The 19546-nt window shown below is 38.2% G+C and overlaps 1 protein-coding gene across 3 annotated transcripts in view; it reads left to right on the top strand.

Moving 5' to 3' along the window:
- The window catches only part of RH1 (RNA helicase 1), a 29769-nt gene extending 10675 nt beyond the window's left edge, over positions 1-19094 (top strand). For 2 of the 3 annotated variants that reach the window (XM_089983115.1, XM_089983117.1), the window contains 7 exons: positions 5960-6211; positions 7518-7666; positions 7759-7981; positions 8074-8261; positions 8374-8578; positions 18417-18522; positions 18594-19094. In XM_089983115.1, coding sequence (XP_089839241.1) covers positions 5960-6211; positions 7518-7666; positions 7759-7981; positions 8074-8261; positions 8374-8578; positions 18417-18522; positions 18594-18694 — 1224 coding nt within the window. In that variant the 3' untranslated portion in view covers positions 18695-19094. The remainder of the gene's footprint in view (positions 1-5959; positions 6212-7517; positions 7667-7758; positions 7982-8073; positions 8262-8373; positions 8579-18416; positions 18523-18593) is intronic. The other variant, XM_089983116.1, reaches the window with a different exon arrangement.
- Positions 19095-19546: the final 452 nt, after the last annotated feature.

Genomic DNA, 19546 nt, shown 5'->3' with positions numbered 1-19546 from the left:
AATTTTCTGCTTCATCATCAAATGCATCATAAGAAAGAAGACTGAGTTCAGATAAATCCATGTTTGTCATATTGAAATCACGCTCTCTCTCAAAGTCACACTCTTCTGGGTTTACATCCCAAAATTTAGATGTTTCTTGTCTGTGTTACAAACCGAATTTGAAAATGTTAAATACAATACAAGTATATTTAAATAAAAAACTAAGAAATAATCAAATAACTAAAATAGCAAATTAGTACTTGTATTCATCATTGGTTCAAAAAAGTAGTCGAACATTTGAATAAACATATACTAAATCCTCTGCACGCTTGCTGGTGAGTTTGTTTCTTTTCATGTTATGGATTTGAGAATATGTGCTCCAATTTCTTTCACAACAAGATAAACTAGCAGACTGCCATAATAATTTTAATGCAAGACGTTGGAGAAAAGGTGTTTCTGATCCAAATGTTGACCACAATGTGATAGGATCTATATTATCCTACTCTCTCGCGAGTAATGCCTGTCCATACAATCTTGAAGATGAAAATTTTTCAAATTCTTGGGTGACTTGATTTAGAAGATATGCTTCTGGAAAAAGTCTTGTCATACACATATTTTTATGTCTTGATAGCTCTGGGTCTAAATTTGGAGGGATACAACCAATACCACCTGCCTGCCACTTTTTTGCATAATATTTTGGATTAAGAGAATATGTCATGCAATGCAAAGGAGTATTGCTCTTATCCCATCTTCTGACTAAAATTGAATGAATATCGTTAAAAAATTCTGAATCATCCAATGCTGAAAACTACAACTTATATTTTTTCAATCATATTATCCCACATTTTATAAACTCTGTGAAGCATGGGCTCATCCTTATGAACTTCTCTTAACATTTCTCAAATAAGTTCCGTAAATTGAAGGAAGTATACCACTCTGTCCCAAAACTCATCATTAACAATGAATTTCTTAATTTCTTGAGCCTTGACGTCATCATCAACACGATAGAATATCCAATTTTCATCGGTCACTATGCTAACCAAAGCATTTTTCACTTTTTTAATCCTCTTCACCATCACAATGATGAACGCAAAACGTGTTTCAACAACCTTCAACAATTTCAAGTCAGAATGTTTATTAAATATAACGTTAGCATGATGGTGGTTAACAACAAAATTCCTAATGCTTTTGACATTTCTTTCTAAATCTTCAATCCATGAACATAAAACATATGCATGTGAATTTTCTTCTTCTTTGGGGTCGCAGATGCTCTTTAGGGCCAGTTTTAAGCCCTGCTACACAGGGAGTTCAAAAAATATGAGGGTACTCACTCTCTAAACTCAACGCTGCACTTTTACAAACTGGAGCGTTGTCTATGATTTGTACTACTTTCTGATCACCCACTTCTTTTATGACTTCTATAAATAACCCTTTCAAATACTCAGCATTTTTATATTTCCCAGATGCATCAACTGCTTTCAAGAATACTTGGCTACTAAGAGAAGAAACAATGAAATTGATTAGTGGATGCCTTTGAATATTTGTCCATCCATCAGAAACAATAGAAACTCTATTTTGCTCCCATGAATATTTTTTAATCTCCAGCAATCTCTCTACATTTGCCCTCTCTTCTGCAAGAAGTGTGGTTCGTAGTTTTTCTAAGCTTGGAGGCACATAACCACTTAAATTACAATTTGCCAAAGATGTTACTAAATCCTTCCAATAAAGATTTCTAGCCCCATTAAATGAGAGTGAACTAGAATAAAAATACCTCCCTACTTTTCTATTCATATCTTCCCTTCCATATGTATTGAATGCTGCTTGTATCGTTCCTCTACCTCCTATATTGACTTTTTTTTTTTTTTCAGCATCTTCTTGGTGGCTTACAGATGACACACTAATTGCACAAGAATCATTCATTGTCTTTCTCTTTTCATATTATTCTTGTATTTTCTTGTATTGTTTTTGCATTGCCTCATCAACTTTTTTGCATCCTGAAATGCTATGTCTTGGTATCTTCAACAAATGAGCATTCACTCCTGTGTAAGACCTAACAAAATCTCTTTCACAGAGCTTGCATCGAAGTCTCTTGTTTCCACCACCTTCTTTTTCAGTTTTTGCAAGCTTATCTACATGTACCCATAGTGGCCCCACATCATCACTCCCACCACAACTATCAGCGACACTAGCAGCAAAACTCACATGTGGGGATGAGGATGACGAAAGTCTTTTATCTTTATCTGTCATTTTTGTCCTGAAAATACAAAAAAATTATATTAAAATCAATTATGCACACAATCAAGATTTATAATATTGAGTGCAAAGGCAATAACATATACAATAAGTTTAAAAAATATAGTAGTAGTACATATAAATAAATACCGAAATGTACGAGAAAAACATATAAACATTGATCATTAATACAAAAGTGAACACTTTTAAGCATGGGATTATAAAAAATATATTTTATAGGATTAATTAAGCACTCGCGAAAACAACAAGATATATCGCTAATTTTATAGTTTTGAAGTGTCTTAATTTTTCATTAAGAAATCATGATCCAAGAGTCGATTCTCACTAAATCAAGCATGCTAAACACATCTAATGGTTTGGATCTGTCAGTTATGACAGATCCAAACCATTAGATGTGTTTAGCATGCTTGATTTAGTGAGAATCGATTGTTGGATCATGATTTCTTAATGAAAAAATATGTTTTTATGAGAAAAAAAAACTATACAGGTAAGATTTCGGTAATCCAAAAGCCGGAACGACAGTCGGCAGGGCAAGGCCCCTGTCAAAAAATATCGACATTCGACAGGGCTTTGCCCCTACTGGAGAATAACAAGGCCCCCCTGCCAAAAAGATTGCTGGCAGGAGCCTCGCCCCTGTTGGAGGAAAGATGGTCGGCAGGGGCAAGTACCCTGCCGAAAGAGGATTGCCGGCAAGGGCCTCGCCTCTGCTGGAGAAATGACTGACGACAGGGGCAAAGCCCCTGCCAAAGAAAGCCCGTAGATAGGAGTCCTGCTCCTGCTGAAAAAACAATCGGCAGGGGCAAAACCCCCTACCAGGAAAATGTCGATGCCTGAGGAGATGGAGGGAGGCAGGTTTTCGCCTTTCTTGTCGAAACTTCGAGCGACAGGGGTGAAGCCCCTGCCAGATAGGACTCAGGCGACAAAGAGGTGGGAGGGAGGGGGCGGCAGGGGCTGTCGGCCACCTGCTGACCCTCAGGTAGGCCCAAAGGAGAGGGGGAGGGCGGCAGGGCTACTGGCTACTTGCCGGACCCCCTCTCGCAATCAGAGAGGGAGGAAGGCGCGGCAGGGGCCACCGGCCTCCTGCCGGCGAACACAGGGAGAGGGAGGAAGGAGAAGACAGAGGGAGAAGTGGAGGAAGAGGAGGAGCGTACTTGCGAGCTCCAGCCGTCGTCGGGGTTGCGGGTGGCGTTGACGCCGGCGATCGTCGGAGGTCTGCGACGAGGGAGAGGAGGAGGTGGCGTCGGGCTCCCCTGAGAGACGTCGGGAGGAGAGGAGGTGAGCGAGAGAGCAGAGGAGCGCGGGAGAGGAGAGGAGAGGAGAGGAGAGGTCCGTCGGAGGTCATCGGCGGCGTCGGAGTCCGGCAGAGAGATCAGCGTCGGGAGGAGAGGAAGGAAGGATTAGGGCAAAATTTTTTTGCCCTATTCCTCTCTTCGCAGCCCTTTTGATCGGGCATTTTTTTTAAGTACGAAAATTGGACCAAAATGACCCTGGGTGCGTTGACTGCGCCCAAGGTCGGGTTGACCGCACCGGGTGCCGCACCCGCACGCGCACCTGCGTCGCGTCGACGCGGGTGCGGCACTTGGTTTGCCGAGTCCATGTGACTTAGGCTATGGGTGTAAATGGATCGGTTATGGGTCAAATCATGTTTGATCCAAATCATAATATGGATTTTGTGCAGTATATCTGGATCCCATTTATATTTGGTGATGTAAGTCTGAATCCATATCTAAGATATGTACGGTAATATTGAATCTGGTAAAAAAAGACTGAAACAAAGGTTTTCACATGTAACAAGTACAAATTGGTTGGATTATATCCAAATCTGAACATAGATCTGACTTAAAACTCTGATTCAACTCTGATCCAAATCTGAAATTTATTTCATAAATCGAAATCCTATATGAATACTCATTCAGATCTTATTTTAAGAATGTGTACCCAGAGCTAAAGTGTTTGCTTCAGATCTTAGGATCACAACCAATGAACTGTGATCTGCATCCCAAATTTTTTGACCCATCCATCAGTCTGCTATCTATGGCGAATTGCTTGAGCCACAGACCGGTGTGTGTGTTTGGTGTAGTGTTCCCATGCTGGGTTTTTGTGACAGTTAATCTAGTTCAAGTACTGGTCACTATTATCCTCTTTACAAAATATTGAGTTTTTTTTAGAGAAAACATTTGGATTAGTTTTCTGTCTCTTTTCAAGCTGAGCTCGGTAGAAGCTATATAGAGCCAAGCTATGTCACACGGGTACTCCAACTTACCCCCCCATTTTGTGTACCCCTTTTGATTATTCTTAAGGGAAAACTACACAAGGGTGGTGTATCCTATGTCCTCTTTTTCATCTCCACTGACATGGGAGCCAAGCTTGAACAATCTGGTTTGATCTTAACCTATCTTTTGTGCTGTGTAGTTTGTACTAACAACTCCAAATATACCAGAATCCATTTGCATTAGTTGACAGCATCAAGGGAATTTTGCTACATTTACAAAGGTGCATGCCATTTTTGCTAAAAGAGTTTCTTACATTTCTAGCAATAGTGAAGATGACTTTGCAACTAAAGCACCCTTGTCATTAATGTACGGCGTCACAATGGTATCTCAGAAATTCCTTTTGATGACAGTTATTGTAAGCTATATCACATGGACACTTCACTTAGCATGAGTATCACATGTCGACATGGCACGACACTCAGACACTTCATGGACACAGTCAAACCAGTTTCCCACACAGTTAACAGTGTCATTAACTTTGTTTATTTTCTTTTATGAACTTATTTCCTTATTTCGTATTCACTTGAGTTCTTTTTCTTTTAAAATTTATCATCAATTACATTACATTACATTACATTTCAATTGCAACTTAGTGTCATTGTTTGATGTTACTAATTATAATGATTTAAAATTGTTGTTTTATAGACACACACATGCATACATCTATATATGTGTACAACTGTGTCCCCATAATTTTTGAAAATTATCATATCATACCAAGCGTATCCACATCGTGTCTTGCTCCCACATCTGTATCCATGTGACATAGAATATAAGACATCACAATGATTTTTCAGAAATCGTTAAGGGCACGAAGAAGGGACAAGTTAAACTTGTTAAAGCCCACTAAGTAACAAACCTTAACTCTACTCTCTCTCACCATATATTCTGATAATTGGAAAGTGGTCAATATTTTAGTCAAGATCTAACAGCTAACGTAATCACTGTTAGATATTTGTATTCTAAGATCATCTGAAGCATGATAGTTTTGTGAGAAGATGAAAATAATAATATGAAGGAAAACATTAGTCACACACTTTTGCATGTGCACACCCAGTGTTGGGTTTGGGCATATTTGTTTCTGATTTCATAGCATATATCTGGGTATGTGATTCAGTTGCTGATACATCCTATATACAAGAGATATTACACCTTACTGTTTCATGTATTTGCTTCTATTGCTACAATACCCAGAGTATCCTTACAGAGTTACAGCCACCATTCATAATTTGCTTGGGTGTTTTCATGAAGAAATGTGGAAATATTCTGTTTTACTGCTTTTTTTGTTCTTTTTTGTTGAAAGTTCAGAATCAAGGCGATATTAAAATGAATGATCTGCCCTCGTATCTAAAGGAATTTTATTTATGTCTAGTTTATTTCTAACATTTTTTTGTGAACCATATTTAGTTCGCTTCGTCTTCTTTTGATGAGTCCTTTTGCTTACCCTTATCCAGGTTAAGGATGTATTCTGTGCACTCGCAACTGCAGTTGGCCTGCATGTAGGGATTGCAGTTGGACAGTCTTCAATATCTAAAGAAGTTTCTGTTCTGGTTCAGAGGCCCAAGTTTCCGCAGGGAATTTCTTATGATCCAGATCTTTGCTTGTCATTAGAAAGCTCTGTAGACATACTTGTAGCCACACCAGGACGACTAATGGACCACATAAATACCACAAAAGGTTTTACACTAGAGCATCTTTGCTATCTAGTAAGTTTCTAGCACATATACATCGTAATGAGTGTTTAATAGCCTACCTGTGTTAATAATGCCCTGTTTTCATATTTTCTTATCATATTTTTCCAACAAAATGCCCTGTTTTCACGTGTATTCCGTTCCTCAAGGAGAAGAATTATTTTAGGGGTTGTTTGACTGCAGTATAAAGATAACTTTATCTGGGGGAAAAAGTGGCTGGGTACCCCGGCAACTTTTTCTCCTCAAAAACAGGAAGGAAAACCTCCCCCAACCCAAAAAGTAGGGAGGTTTTTCTTCCCTGTTTGATAGGGTGTGTGGGCCCCACACAAAAACTGAAAGTTTCTCCCTTGGGAGAAACTTTCAGTGCTATCAAATGCTCCGCCTTACTGATAGTTGGTGGTGACCCATTTTGTGAAGCTCCACTTGCCATGAATCTGGAATGGATTGTACGAAGTGCTCCAGCATGTCATAGTTGTTGAAAACTTACAGCTATCAAGGATATTGTTATGATCTTGTTTAAATTTGAAATCATACTTATATGCTTGAATATGATAGCTGGGTTGATATGTCATCAGTACCTTGGTTAACAAATTTTGGATTCAAATCCCACTGTGTCAATCTCCGTCAGCTTACCAGAAAGAAACATGATCACTAAATATCGGGATCTCCTCCACTCGTCTTTCTATGTGTGATTATTTCAAATTATGTAAATCTGTTATGCATTGTAGCATGTATTGTAGCTTAAATGAATATGAAGTCCTCTATTCTGATCACAGTTTATGTTTGCTGTATAACTGGATTCAATCCTCTTATATGTTCAATGTGCTTGCTTTTCTTGCTATATTAGAGTACATTCATCTAACAATGCATACAAATATTAATTTACACAAAGTGCACATGTTACTATTTGTTGCCACTGTTTCATGTAAGATACAAGATGTCACCAGTCAGCTAAGTGACCATTATGGTTAATGCCATCATCTCTAGGAGCGCTTCTATCCAAAAGGGTCTGTTTGAAAGATGATGATAAATTTTATAAAGGGATTCTATGTACTTTCTCATGTCATTAGAAAAATTGCAGTCAAGATGAACTCAGTCATGCATATCAATGGCCAAAAGGAAAAAAAAAGGAATCACATTTTTCTAACGACATTGTTTTCTTTCCAGCAGACAAAATTGGAGTGATGGCTGAGTCATTATCTTTGTTTTTAGCAAAATGATATTACAAAATGATATTACTATTCTGTTAATACTTGTCCAAACTTATTAATGTGTATGGTTTTCAAAATATATTGGACATCTAACACATAGATGCTCACAGGTAGTTGATGAAACTGACAGATTGCTGAGAGAGGCATATCAGTCTTGGTTACCTACTGTTCTTCAGCTCACTCAAATGAATGATCAACAGATGCTTAGATGTGAAAAATCTTTCCCAAAATTTGGGTTCTTGAAAACCTTAAGAAGATTGTAAGTCCCAGCCTTTGCTGTGTTTCTTTTTTCCCTGTTTTGTCTGTATTTCTTCCTACACTGCAGCATCATTTCATATAATTTCATTGTAGGGGCACTGAGAGGGGGTTTGGGAATAAGAGATATCCAAGAGTCAGGAAGATGACTCTTTCTGCAACATTGACACGAGATCCTAGCAAGCTTTCTCAACTTGATCTGCATCATCCTTTATTCTTGACTAGTGGTGCTTCTGGAATACGATATCAACTCCCCGACCAGCTAGAATCTTACAAACTGGTAAAAGTTATTCTCCAAGTTAATGATGTTATGGGTTTGGTAATGCTTTATCACACCATCTCATTTCAATATTTAACAGTGGCTTATTCTGGAAAAGCCTGACTAATTCTTTGCTCTTTCTTTAATTTCAGATTTGTGATTTGAAGATGAAACCCTTGTATTTATTTGTGCTTCTTCAAGAATTGAAGGGAGAGAAAAGCATTATCTTTACGTCATCTGTACTATCAACCCACAGGCTGGGTACATTATTGAATTGCTTTGGTGCACTACCTTCAAAAATTAGTGTATATTCACGTCTTCAGCATCAGTCTATACGAAGGTAACTTTCTATTTAAAGTGTTGATTTCCACATGCAATGTATCCTTAATGTTTTATAGTAAATTGATCAGTGGCTAATGGAATGCTAATATGTAAACAAATTTATTATGCAGCAAAACACTTGATGCCTTCCGGGCAGGTGACATACAGGTGATTGTTGCTTCAGATGCCATGACTCGTGGTATGGATATTGAAGGGGTTTACAATGTTATTAATTATGATATGCCTCCATATATCAAGACATATATTCACCGGGCCGGTCGCACTGCTCGGGCAGGTCGGCCTGGACGTTGTTTCTCATTATTGCGGAAGGATGAGGTAGTGTTTCTTCTTTGTAACATATGCCTCATGTTTGAGTTTCATAATGTTTTTTCAGCTGTCTTTTATCTTTATTCTTTTTGCTTCCTACAAGATGGGATCAATTGCATAAGCATGAAGGCCCATTCAGCTTGAAAAGAAGTATGAGTATTCTTGAGTGTCCTAGACTAGTTGATTTGTTAATTAACGAAGCATCGCGAGCCTCCAAGGGGCTTCATGCAATATCATCCAATCATTCGTTATGTATTGGTTTTCCTTACTATGGGCTAAATCAAGCTATGATGGCTAAGTAGTTTTTTTTTTTGACGAGGGACCCTCGCCAAGGACTGGGTTACCAATTGCATGAACTTTGTGCTTTTGGTAACACAACCTCTTGTTTTGTTTTATAGTTGACAAGTTCTTTGCAATGAAACTGATGCAAAATTTGGAGGATATTGTGGTAGCTGAAACTAATGAAAATTAAGAGTAAGTTACGAAGACTGAAACTGTTTTGGGTCATTGCAAACATAGTTCTCATTTACTGGTAAACTCGAGCTGCATGGTCAGTGCAGACAATGGCAGTATCACGGGCTTAGAAGCGAAGGCCCCCGCGACGTAGCTTAGGGTAGTCACAAACACCAAGAGCAGGCCTTTTAAGCGCACAGGCAAACTCACAACGCACGTGCAGGAGTGGAGGCAGTGCATAAAACTTCTTTATAGCAACTTGTAAGCAAAGTACATAAAGAGGGGGGGGGGGGGGGAGGGGCCGGATACATGGGTTTCTTAAGCCAAAAGGCCATATAGGAGAGTGCTAAAGAGGTATATATATCAGGAACAAAAAGGTGAAAACATGGCGGTCCAGAAAAGGCAGTTTGTCCTTTAAAATTTAAATTCTTTGACTTCGTTAATCTAAACCTGTGTGTACATGTTTGGAACAAGAAAATGTAAAGGAAAACTGTAACATTCTTACTACATGGATTTTAAGAAAAGGACTGTCCTAGGATTATATACAAGAAGAAACTTTGCAACTCTGTAAAATATATATATATATATATATATATATATATATATATTCAAGTGAATATATTTATATATATAAATATTAGAATCTATTTTAGGATATTATCTAATTTCAATTTTGTTTATTTTTATTTTCATGTTTTTGTATTTGCCCCCCTTTTATAAGGTCACTTTTGTCTTTATTGCTAGCCGTTGGGACTCAACAACTAGCTAGTTAGCCATTAGGAATAGCCCAACGGCTAACTAGCTAGCTGTTGGGGTTAGCTCTCTCTCTCTTATCCTTTTTTTTTATATATAATGGGTAAACCCCTTCCTTTCTACTATGCTTCTCTTGAGCATTTTAAGACTTAATAAAATTATATTTTTTATCTTGTGTGTGCTCTTGATTGTTTCTCTCTAGCCCTTAATGGCCTATGTGTATGTCCCTTAGTGTACTTGTGTGTGGACATCTATTCTTCGTTTCATTACATGGTATCAGAGTCAATAGGCTCTTGATTCTATTGAAGACCTACGCGGTGATTGAGCTTTGTCTTGGGGAATGTGCCAAAGCTTTCAATCTTCGTCAACTTTCTCTGTCTCTCTTGCCTCACATTCTATCCAAAGGTCTTATCAAGTACATTGAAGAAGATTGCTCGGAGCCTCAACTCTCATCCACAAAGATTGTGGATGGAAATGTGAAGTTCCTCGAAGAAGACAAAAAGATCGTTGCCACTCTTGAGTTTGAAAGAAGACATATGGAGTGATGTATGGACAATGCAAAGATTCTTGCATGGATTGTAAGTAGTGTTGACACTTCCACTTTTGATAGTGTGGCCCAATTTAGGTAGTATGAGAATTCCTAAGAGCGATGTATACTATGAAAGACATGGTTCATTATTGAAATCTCTATAAAAAAATGATGTCACTAAAACAATGCGATAAAACCATCCGTGACTACTAGGGATGCACAACGAACCGAGCTGGCTTGGGCGAGGTTATGTTGGGGCCGTGCCCATGGGGTCGCTATATGCTCCATGGCACACAAGGATAAGGCATCCGTGCGCTTACCAGGCCGGTGGACAAATAGGGAACGATCCCTCACTGGGCCTTCCCCGGGCATCGAATAACCAACTCAGAATTGGTACGATCAAAGGGAATTCGATTGTTTAATTAAAACAAAGCATTGTGATTGTTGCACTCAAAGTCTCGAAGAGTCTTGTAGCGTGCCATGGTATGGGACTTGGCACGGTGCACGGTGCAAAAGAGAGGGGTGCATGCCACAAAGTGTGCCTTGTGCTTGTGTTCGACACTAGGCTATGCAAAGTGTGTGTCATGTGCATGGGCATGGTGTAGTGCAATGGTGGCAATGGATGCTTGGGCGTGTGCGAAGTGCGGTGGAAATGCTCCTAGGAGTGATGGATTGGCTGGCCGCAATGTGCATGGGACAACCGGGCAAACCCCGTAGCAAGCAGGCCCAAATTGGGCCTGCCTGCATGTGCATAGGCCATGCACGACCTACTGTGTGCTGCAGCAGGCGTGCAGGGGATGGACGTGCACAACAGTGGCACGCGTGTGCGTGGGCCATTTCCACACACGTTGGGCGCGCATAGCAATGGTGCTGCGCGTGGTGCGAGACATTTCTGCGTGTACAAGGTGCACATTGCACCCGTGCGTGTCGTGAGATGCCGCGTGCATGCGTTGCGTGACGCGCAGTGCACACGGTGCTCGGCTTGGGCTCGCCCACTTTGTAATTGAGTTGAGCTTGAAGCTTGGATGAGCTATCAAGCCGAGCTTGAATGAACTAACCCCCCCCCCCACCCACCCCCACCCTTTCTCGAGGTTTCTCGAGCCACCTGCCCCTTTACCCCTTCTCGACGTTCTCTCTTTCTCTCGAGCCCCGTCTCACCCTCTCTCTCTCTGAGAAACGGTAGGGGAGGCTGTAGCGGTGGAGGTCTCTCTCTCTCACACACCAGGAAAAGGGAGACTATGGTTGTGGTCTCTCTCTCTCTCTCTCACCGAAAACGTGAGGAGGGTTGGTGGTGGAAGACTTCAGGTTAGCTTTGTTATGCATCCCTACTCTCTCTTTCAGTCTTTCCCTTTTTCTCCCCTTTCTCGCTCTCTCTTTCAGTCTTCCCCTTACTCTCTTCCTTTCTCGCTCTCTCTTTCAGTCTTCCCCTTACTCTCCCCCTTTCTCGCTCTCTCATCTCCTTTGTTGCATTTGCCTTTTGATGCACAAACTGAGCTTAACGAACCGAGCCGAGTCCGGACCAGCTCAGAGCTTAAAGAACTGAGCTGAGCTCGAACACAAGTGGTTCAGGCTCAAGCCGAGTGTGTACACCCCATTACTTGGGCGAGTCGAGCTTGAACATCCGAGCTTGGTTCGTGTGCATCCCTAGTGACCACTACAACGAGATAACCCTTCTATGGAGGAAATTTGCCGTCTTAGAGCCTAAGTGGAAAACTACTAGGGATTTGTGCCTTAGACAAGAACAATTCTTTATGTTCCTCAATGTCTTAAGTCAAGGTTACTGGAAGCGCCTGTACGGGCGGGGAAGCACGCTTCCCCAAAACGTGCTTTAGAAGTGCAAAACGCCGTGTTTTCGAAACGCCTGGGGAAACACCCTTTTGAAATGTGAAGCGTGCTTTTTCCTATTTAAGAAGAAACACGCTTGGAAGCACGCTTCCTTTTTAAGAACAAACACACATCCCCTAAATAAGAAGCTCACTTCCCCTTCAATAGGAATCAAGCTTCCCCTAATTGGAAGTAAGCTTCCTATTAAAGGACATTTTTAGCCCTTATGATTTTAGTTTTTACCGAAAAAAGAAAAACACAATGAAATACTCTTTTTTTAAAGGGCATAACAATTTTTTTGGGCATATAAAAGGGAAAGTCAATGCCCTATTCGACTTTCCCAAGTCTTTCCTCTCTCTCTCTCTCTCAGTGATGATCTCCTCCTCCAGCTTCGGGCGACCATGGGTGTAATCTTCAGGTACCCTCGACTCTCTCTTTCACTCTCCTTTCTGTCTCTCCCTCTCCCTCTCTTGCTTCTCTCTGTCTCTCACTTGTGACTTTGCCTCTCCCTCACTCTTTGTCTCTCTGCCTCTCCCTCGCTCTTTGTCTCTCTGCCTCTCACTCTCTCTCCCTTTGTCTCATTCTATTTCCCTCTGTCACTCACTCATTCTCCGTCTCTCACTCTCCTTCCCTCTCTCACTTCTCTCCGTCTCTCTGTCTCCTCTCCCTCGCTTTGTCTCTTTGCCTCACTCTCTTTCCCTCGGTCTCTCACTCTCCTCTCCCTCTCTCGGTTATCTCTGTCTCTCACTCTCCTCTCCCTCTGTCTCTCCCACTTTTGTTTCTTTCCCTGTTTTTGGATTTTTTTTCTTGTGATAATATCATGCTATGAGACTTTGAAGTGTACATCTGATGATTTGAAAGTTTTGATAATGCTTTGTCAATCAGTTAGCTTATATAAAAGTAGTTTGATTATTTGATATATGCAGTTATAACAATTAAAAAGCATGATTCATATTTCATACAATTCAAAATTTCAAATCATATTAGCAATTTGGAACACTTTTTTCTTGTAGGTTCTGTTATCTGGTTTTCTTTTTCGGTTTTCTATTTGGGATTATAATAAATAACTAAATATCGTGGGTGATCTTATTTATATTAAGTTATGAACTAAATATAATGGCTGGGACTGGGATTCACTTTGATAAGAATTAAATGTGGGGTCTGCAACAATGCATATATGGCGAGCTCCTCACTTTGTTTGGACTTTGGGTTATGATGGTCAAAACTCAAAAGCTCATGTATGAACAGGGAATATTAGTAAATATCTTGGGGGACTTTTAGTCTTATTTATGTGATTTTTTGTATTTTTCTGCAAGCATTCTCTAATATGTATGTTATATAGTAATACTCTTGCTGAGTAATGTTATCTAGTCATGTTTTATTTTGTCAATGATAATATAAATCTCATATTTTGATAAATTAAAAAATATACATTTTCGCTTCCCTTTCAATTTCTACTCGCTTTTGGTTCGCTTATCTTCTCGCTTCTGAGACGATTCTTGGTTCGCTTCTAAGTTGCTTCCCGCTCCCTAAAATTTTAAAGTGCCTCACTTCCCACTTCTGCTTCTTGAATCGCTTCTCACTCCTGCTTCTTCGACGGGCAACTTTGGTCTAAGACCCAAATTCGAAGTGGTAAGGATGATGTTGCTCCACAAATCCAAGATTCCTTCTCTTCATGAGACTCTTCCGAAGTTAAGTATGAAAGAAGGAAGACTAAATGAGCAAAAAGAAGAAAAAATTAGTGACACTATTCTTACCGCTTCTAAAACCGAGGTGACTACTAAAATATATAAGCCTCCACACTTTAGAAAACAAAACCATGGAGGTGGTAAAAAAATCATTTGCCACTTTTTCAACGAGTTGAGGCACATAAAGTTGACTTTGCCCTAAGTTAAAGAAATTAGCCTTAGTTGGAGACTCCTCTAAAACAAGTAGTGATGTCAACAAAGGAGGAGAGTTTAAAGATCTTTTAATTGCACTATTAGCTGCTACTCTAGAACAATATTTGAAGACTTCTACTTCTACTTCTACATCGGGTGCCATCGTATCATCTTGATCTCCTCTAGGTATGTCACCATGAATTATTCACTCGAGAGTCTCTTTTCACATGGCACCTAATGCATCTCTATTATCCGATTGTCACACCAACGAAATTTTTTCTAGTGTTTCTACTGTTACAAGTATTAAGGATTTAAAAAATAATTCTAAAAATTTCTTTGTTCAAAAAATAACAGTTATTCCCAAACTAACTTTAAATTTGCTTTCCGTATCTTAAATATCTTATCATGAGTATGAAATCTCCTCATCTAAAAAAAAACCATAAAAACAGATTTATATTATATGGATTTTTTATGTATACCAAAAAAGTCTTTTTGTAGCTATGGCCAAGAAAAAAATATTGAAACTTGGTATAAAAGAGTAGGTCATTCGTATTTAAACTCTCTTTTTCATTTTCTGGAAAAATTTTCTAATGAAAAAGATATTGCGTGTGAAGATTGTATACTTGAAGAAATGAAAACTCTTCTTTTTCCTTCTAGAACTCATGAGACTTGAAGACCTTTTGAATTTGAATTTATTTGGACCCGTTCCGGTCATGTCTAAAGGAGGATTCTCCTATTATGTTACTTTTATTGATGATTATACTGGATATACTTGGATTTATTTTCTTAGGCAAAAATCCAAAACTTTCTCTCTTCAAGGAATTTCATAACCTTGTTAAAAATCAATTTCAATCCAACATTCATACCTTTCACTCAGATTCAACTGGTGAATTTATATCAAATGAGTTCACGTACTATTTGAAAGAAAATAAAATTTCACATAAATTTTTTTGTCCAAGAACTGATCAACAAAATGGCCTTGACGAATGAAAACATAGGCAAATAACAGAAACCACTAGAACCTTACTCATTTCAAAAAATGTTCCTAAAAACTTTTGGGTCAATGCCGCTCTCACCGCGGCCTATTTAATAAATAAAATGCCATCTTCCGCTTTGAAAAGCATCTCTCCCTTGGAAAAACTCCTTGATATTGAACCAATTTTTAAAAGACTATAGGTTTTGGTTGTAAATATTTTGTGCTTTGTGAAAGAAATGACAAGTTGTTTCCTAAGGCCATTGAATGTGTCTTTCTTAGTTATGGGAAACATAAAAAAGGCTATAGATGTTATGATTTAAAAAATGCGAAATTATATATTTCGAGAAAGGTGACTTTCCTTGAAGATGAGAATGGTTTTGAGAAAGAAATGATTAAGATAATGATTACTCTTTCTTATTTGATTCATTGCCTAAGTAAATGAATCATCAAACATTGATGAAGTATATGAGACTGATATTGATTGCATCTCTAATGAACCTAGTTCTAATAATGATGATTTTAATTATATTTTTGTTAGTTCTAATAATAATCTTAATTATATTTTTGTCTCTGCGGACATTGTTGGTAGTGGTGATAATGTTAACAAGACCAATGATGTTCAAGAGCTTAAGATTCTCGGAGAATCAATAAGGAACACCCATGTGCACTTGATAAGTATATGCAAAATCAATCCATGGATGAGTCATATCTTAGGGGGTCTGATCAAATATCCAAATCTCCTAATAGATTCACATCCTATGAGTCCTCTCCTAAATATAAAGTTTGTCTATTAGCTGTTCATGCCTTTTATGAACCATTCACATACAAAGAGGCCAAGGATCATCTTTACAGGGTAGAGGCTATGAAAGTTGAATTGGATGCTCTCCATAGGGCCAAAACTTGAGAAATAGTAAGTCTTCTCTTAGGAAAGAAAATGATAAGATGTTGATGGGTGTTCAAAGTTAAAACTAAGAGTGATGAAACGTTATAAAGGTACACAACTAGGTTAGTGGTTAAGAGGTATACTTAAGGATATTGAATTGACTATGAGGAAACCTTTGCACCTGTATCTAAAATGACAAGTGGTATGACTCTCATAGCAGTAGCCTCAATTAAGAAATGACCACTTTATCAATTAGATGTTAAGAGTGCATTTCTTAATGAGGACTTTAATGAAGAAGGTTTCAAGCAGGCTCCTAAAGCTATTTTTGTCACACTGTCACTGCTATTTTTGTCACACTGTCACTGCTCTTTTTGTCAAGACTACAGGGACAAACATCATTATTTTACTATTATATGTAGATGATATGATTATTACTAGTAGTGATAGAAAATGAGTTGAAGATATAAAAATTATTCTTGAAAATAATTTTGATACGTGTGATCTTGGTATTTTGAGGTATTTCCTTGGTATTAAAGTTGCATATTTTCCTCGTGGGTATGTTTGATCTCAAATGAAATTGTTGCTAGGTCAGAATTGTCAGATGAAAAGATTGTAGACACACCTGAAGTCATCAATGCTAAACCAAGAGTTAACGTTTGGATTCCTTTGGACAATCTAATGCTGTATGAACAATCGATTGGATCCCTTGTTTATTACTCGACCTGACATAGCACATGCAGTACACAACACCAGTTAGTTTCATCATGCACTCACTTCAGTTCATATGTGCAGTCATGTGGATAATCCGATACATCAAGGGTACTTTAACTAAAGGATTATTTCTCTCTTATTATTATCTAAATTTAATTGCTTACATTGATTCAAATTGGGGAGGCAATTCTAATGATCACATTTCTACAACTTGTTATTATATATTTTTTTTGATGACTCTTTTATCTCTTGGAGGTGCAAAAAACAAAAAAATGTGTCGTTCTTTTCTATCAAAGTCAAGTACCATGCAATGACAACTACTACTAGAGAGATGTTTGGCTGAGAAATCTTTTGAAGGACATGAGCGTCATCATTTCTACTTCATCGAAAATGTGTTTTTCTATCGAAGTCAAGTACCGTGCAATGACAACTACTACTAGAGAGATGTTTAGCTGAGAAATCTTTTGAAGGACATGAGCGTCATCATTTCTACTTCATCGAAAATGTATTGCAACAACAATAGTGCCATCTACATTGCCAGCAATCACACCTTTCATGAGTGCACAAAGCACATAAAAATGGATTGTCACTACATTCACAAAGAGTTTCTCAGCGGCACTATTTAGCTTCCCTATGTAACAAGCAAATACCAACTTGCAGGCTTCTTCACCAAAGCATTGCTGACACATTATTTTTCTTTTTCCTTGGCCAACTTTTGGTGATTTTATTGTCAGTTTGAGGGGGTGGTGGTGTTATATATATACATATATATTCAAGTGATTATAGTTATAAATATTAGAATGTATTTTAGGATATTATGTAATTTCATTTTTGTTTATTTTTATTTTTGTATTTTGCTCCTTTTACAAGGATAATTTTTTTGTCTTTATTGCTAGCCATTGGGCTATGTCACCTAGGTGCGGGTGCATGTACAGGTAAGGAGGGTACGACACAACCATTCCAAAAAATCTAGGTGTGGGGACCTGACTATATTTGTGTGTGCTCTTAGTGTTGCTCTCTAGCTCTTAATCGCTTATGTGTATGTCCCTTAGTGGACTTGTGTGTTTGCACATGTATTCTTCGTTTCATTACAAACTGTACCACAAATTGTCTATTGCCATGATTTTCTGTTCGGTTTGGTCCTCAATGGGAGGGGGAAGAGTATTTCTGTGGAACTCATTTTTTCTCATAAGAAAAATAAATATTTCCCTTTCCTAGGACTCACATATACACACATCACACAGTTTTTCCTGTCCTAGGACCATGCCCAAAACTAGGAACAATGATCATGAAAGTGATAATATAGAAATGATCTGTCATTGTTTTAACTCAGTTATTCATGAACATTGCATTGAGATGTGCGTATGCAACATCAATGCATGAATAATATCTTGTGTTTGGTTGGTCTATTGATTCAAGTACTTGGGTTTCGGGAGAAAAAGCAATAAGAATTTGGAAGAGCTCTCTCATTTAAAGAGATGGGAATTCTCTACAAATAAGTATTACTGGTTTTAGCTCATTGTTTGGGCCATTTTGCTCCTGTTTTATCACGAACTTGGAAAAGCAAAAATCGCCTCAGTTTCACTCAATCATCACATAATTTCATCGACATAAAAAGTGTTACGGATAATCTTTATCACGAAGGATGTCACTTGAAAGTTTTTTCTCAAAGAGATCAAAGCTTGACATGGTTATTTGCATGCATCACATTTCTGAAGTTTGTTATTTAAGTAGCAAGGTTACTATGGTCGATATAGAAGTTAGAACATACTTTTTTCTCTGCAACGGCTATTCTGTTGTGCTATGTGGAAGAATGCAACGGTTTTATCTCCCTTCAGGTTAAACGCTTCAAGATGATGTTACAAAAAGCTGGTATCAACAAATGCAGTGAATATCAATTACCAGCCGCTTCTATTGAACGTCTTCAGCCTGTTTATTCCTCTGGTACGCGATCTGTATGTCTTTGAAATCCCTTGAAGTTGTAATTTCTTATTCTCATCTTTGTCTGTTAGCAGCTTTGGAGAAATTGAAAGAATCAGCAGAAACAAAAGAAAACAAGTCAGCATCACTGGATTCAACCAAAGCAAAGAAGCATACTAGCAAAGTGAGAGAGTAGCTGCATGTTTTCAATTGCTTGGCTTGTTGTGGTGGGGCTAGCAAGTTCTCTCATTTTCACAGTCAAAAGGTGCTCATTCAAACATATTGTATTTGTTGATGTGGGTCGCAGCTAAAAACCATCACTTCAACAAGGCCTGAATAAGATTCTCTTCAATGCCCTGCCTAATATTTTTATTCCATATTAGCTGCTGATTAGCAATTTTGTTTGAGAAAGCTTCAGTAGCTCCTGATATTCAAATGTTTGTAATGGTCTTCAATGACTTAATTGTTTTTTGGGCTAGTTTTAGAGCCTTACAGAGGAAACGAAACAGCAAGAAAATGCTAGACTTGTAATGCTGATTATGGAAGTAAGCTGTTTAATGTACAGAACGTCTAGGAGTATATTCTCTTGCTTTGAATTTTATGTTTTTCTTTTTTTGTTTGAGAGTAGAATTTCTTGTGTTTTTCAAATTACTCCATGACAAGCTAAGGATTAAGCTCTTCTTCCCTATGTGCTTCAAACATTATATATATATATATATATATATATATATATATATATATATATATATATATATATATATATATATATATATATATATAGGGAGAGAGATGCTCACTGCCATTATTTTCGCATAAATACTTTTAGCGGCGTCAAACAGTTAAACGCTAGAGGTATGGGACCTTTAGCGCTGACTTTTTGTCGCCGTTAAAGGTGTTACTGGGCGTCCATCGCACCGTGATGGATGCTCAACACGAGTTTGTTGTCGTCATGTTCGAAAGTGATAATATATATATATATATATATATGAAATCTAGAAATATGGGCATTTTCAACACTGTTTTTGCAAATCTGACCATGTTGATGTGC

Source organism: Nuphar pumila, chromosome 12 (genome assembly GCF_984573655.1).
Source record: "Nuphar pumila chromosome 12, dmNupPumi1.hap1.1, whole genome shotgun sequence".
Classification (NCBI taxonomy): Eukaryota; Viridiplantae; Streptophyta; class Magnoliopsida; order Nymphaeales; family Nymphaeaceae; genus Nuphar; species Nuphar pumila.
Note: the sequence above shows the minus strand (reverse complement) of the source record. Positions and strands in the feature narration are given on the sequence as shown.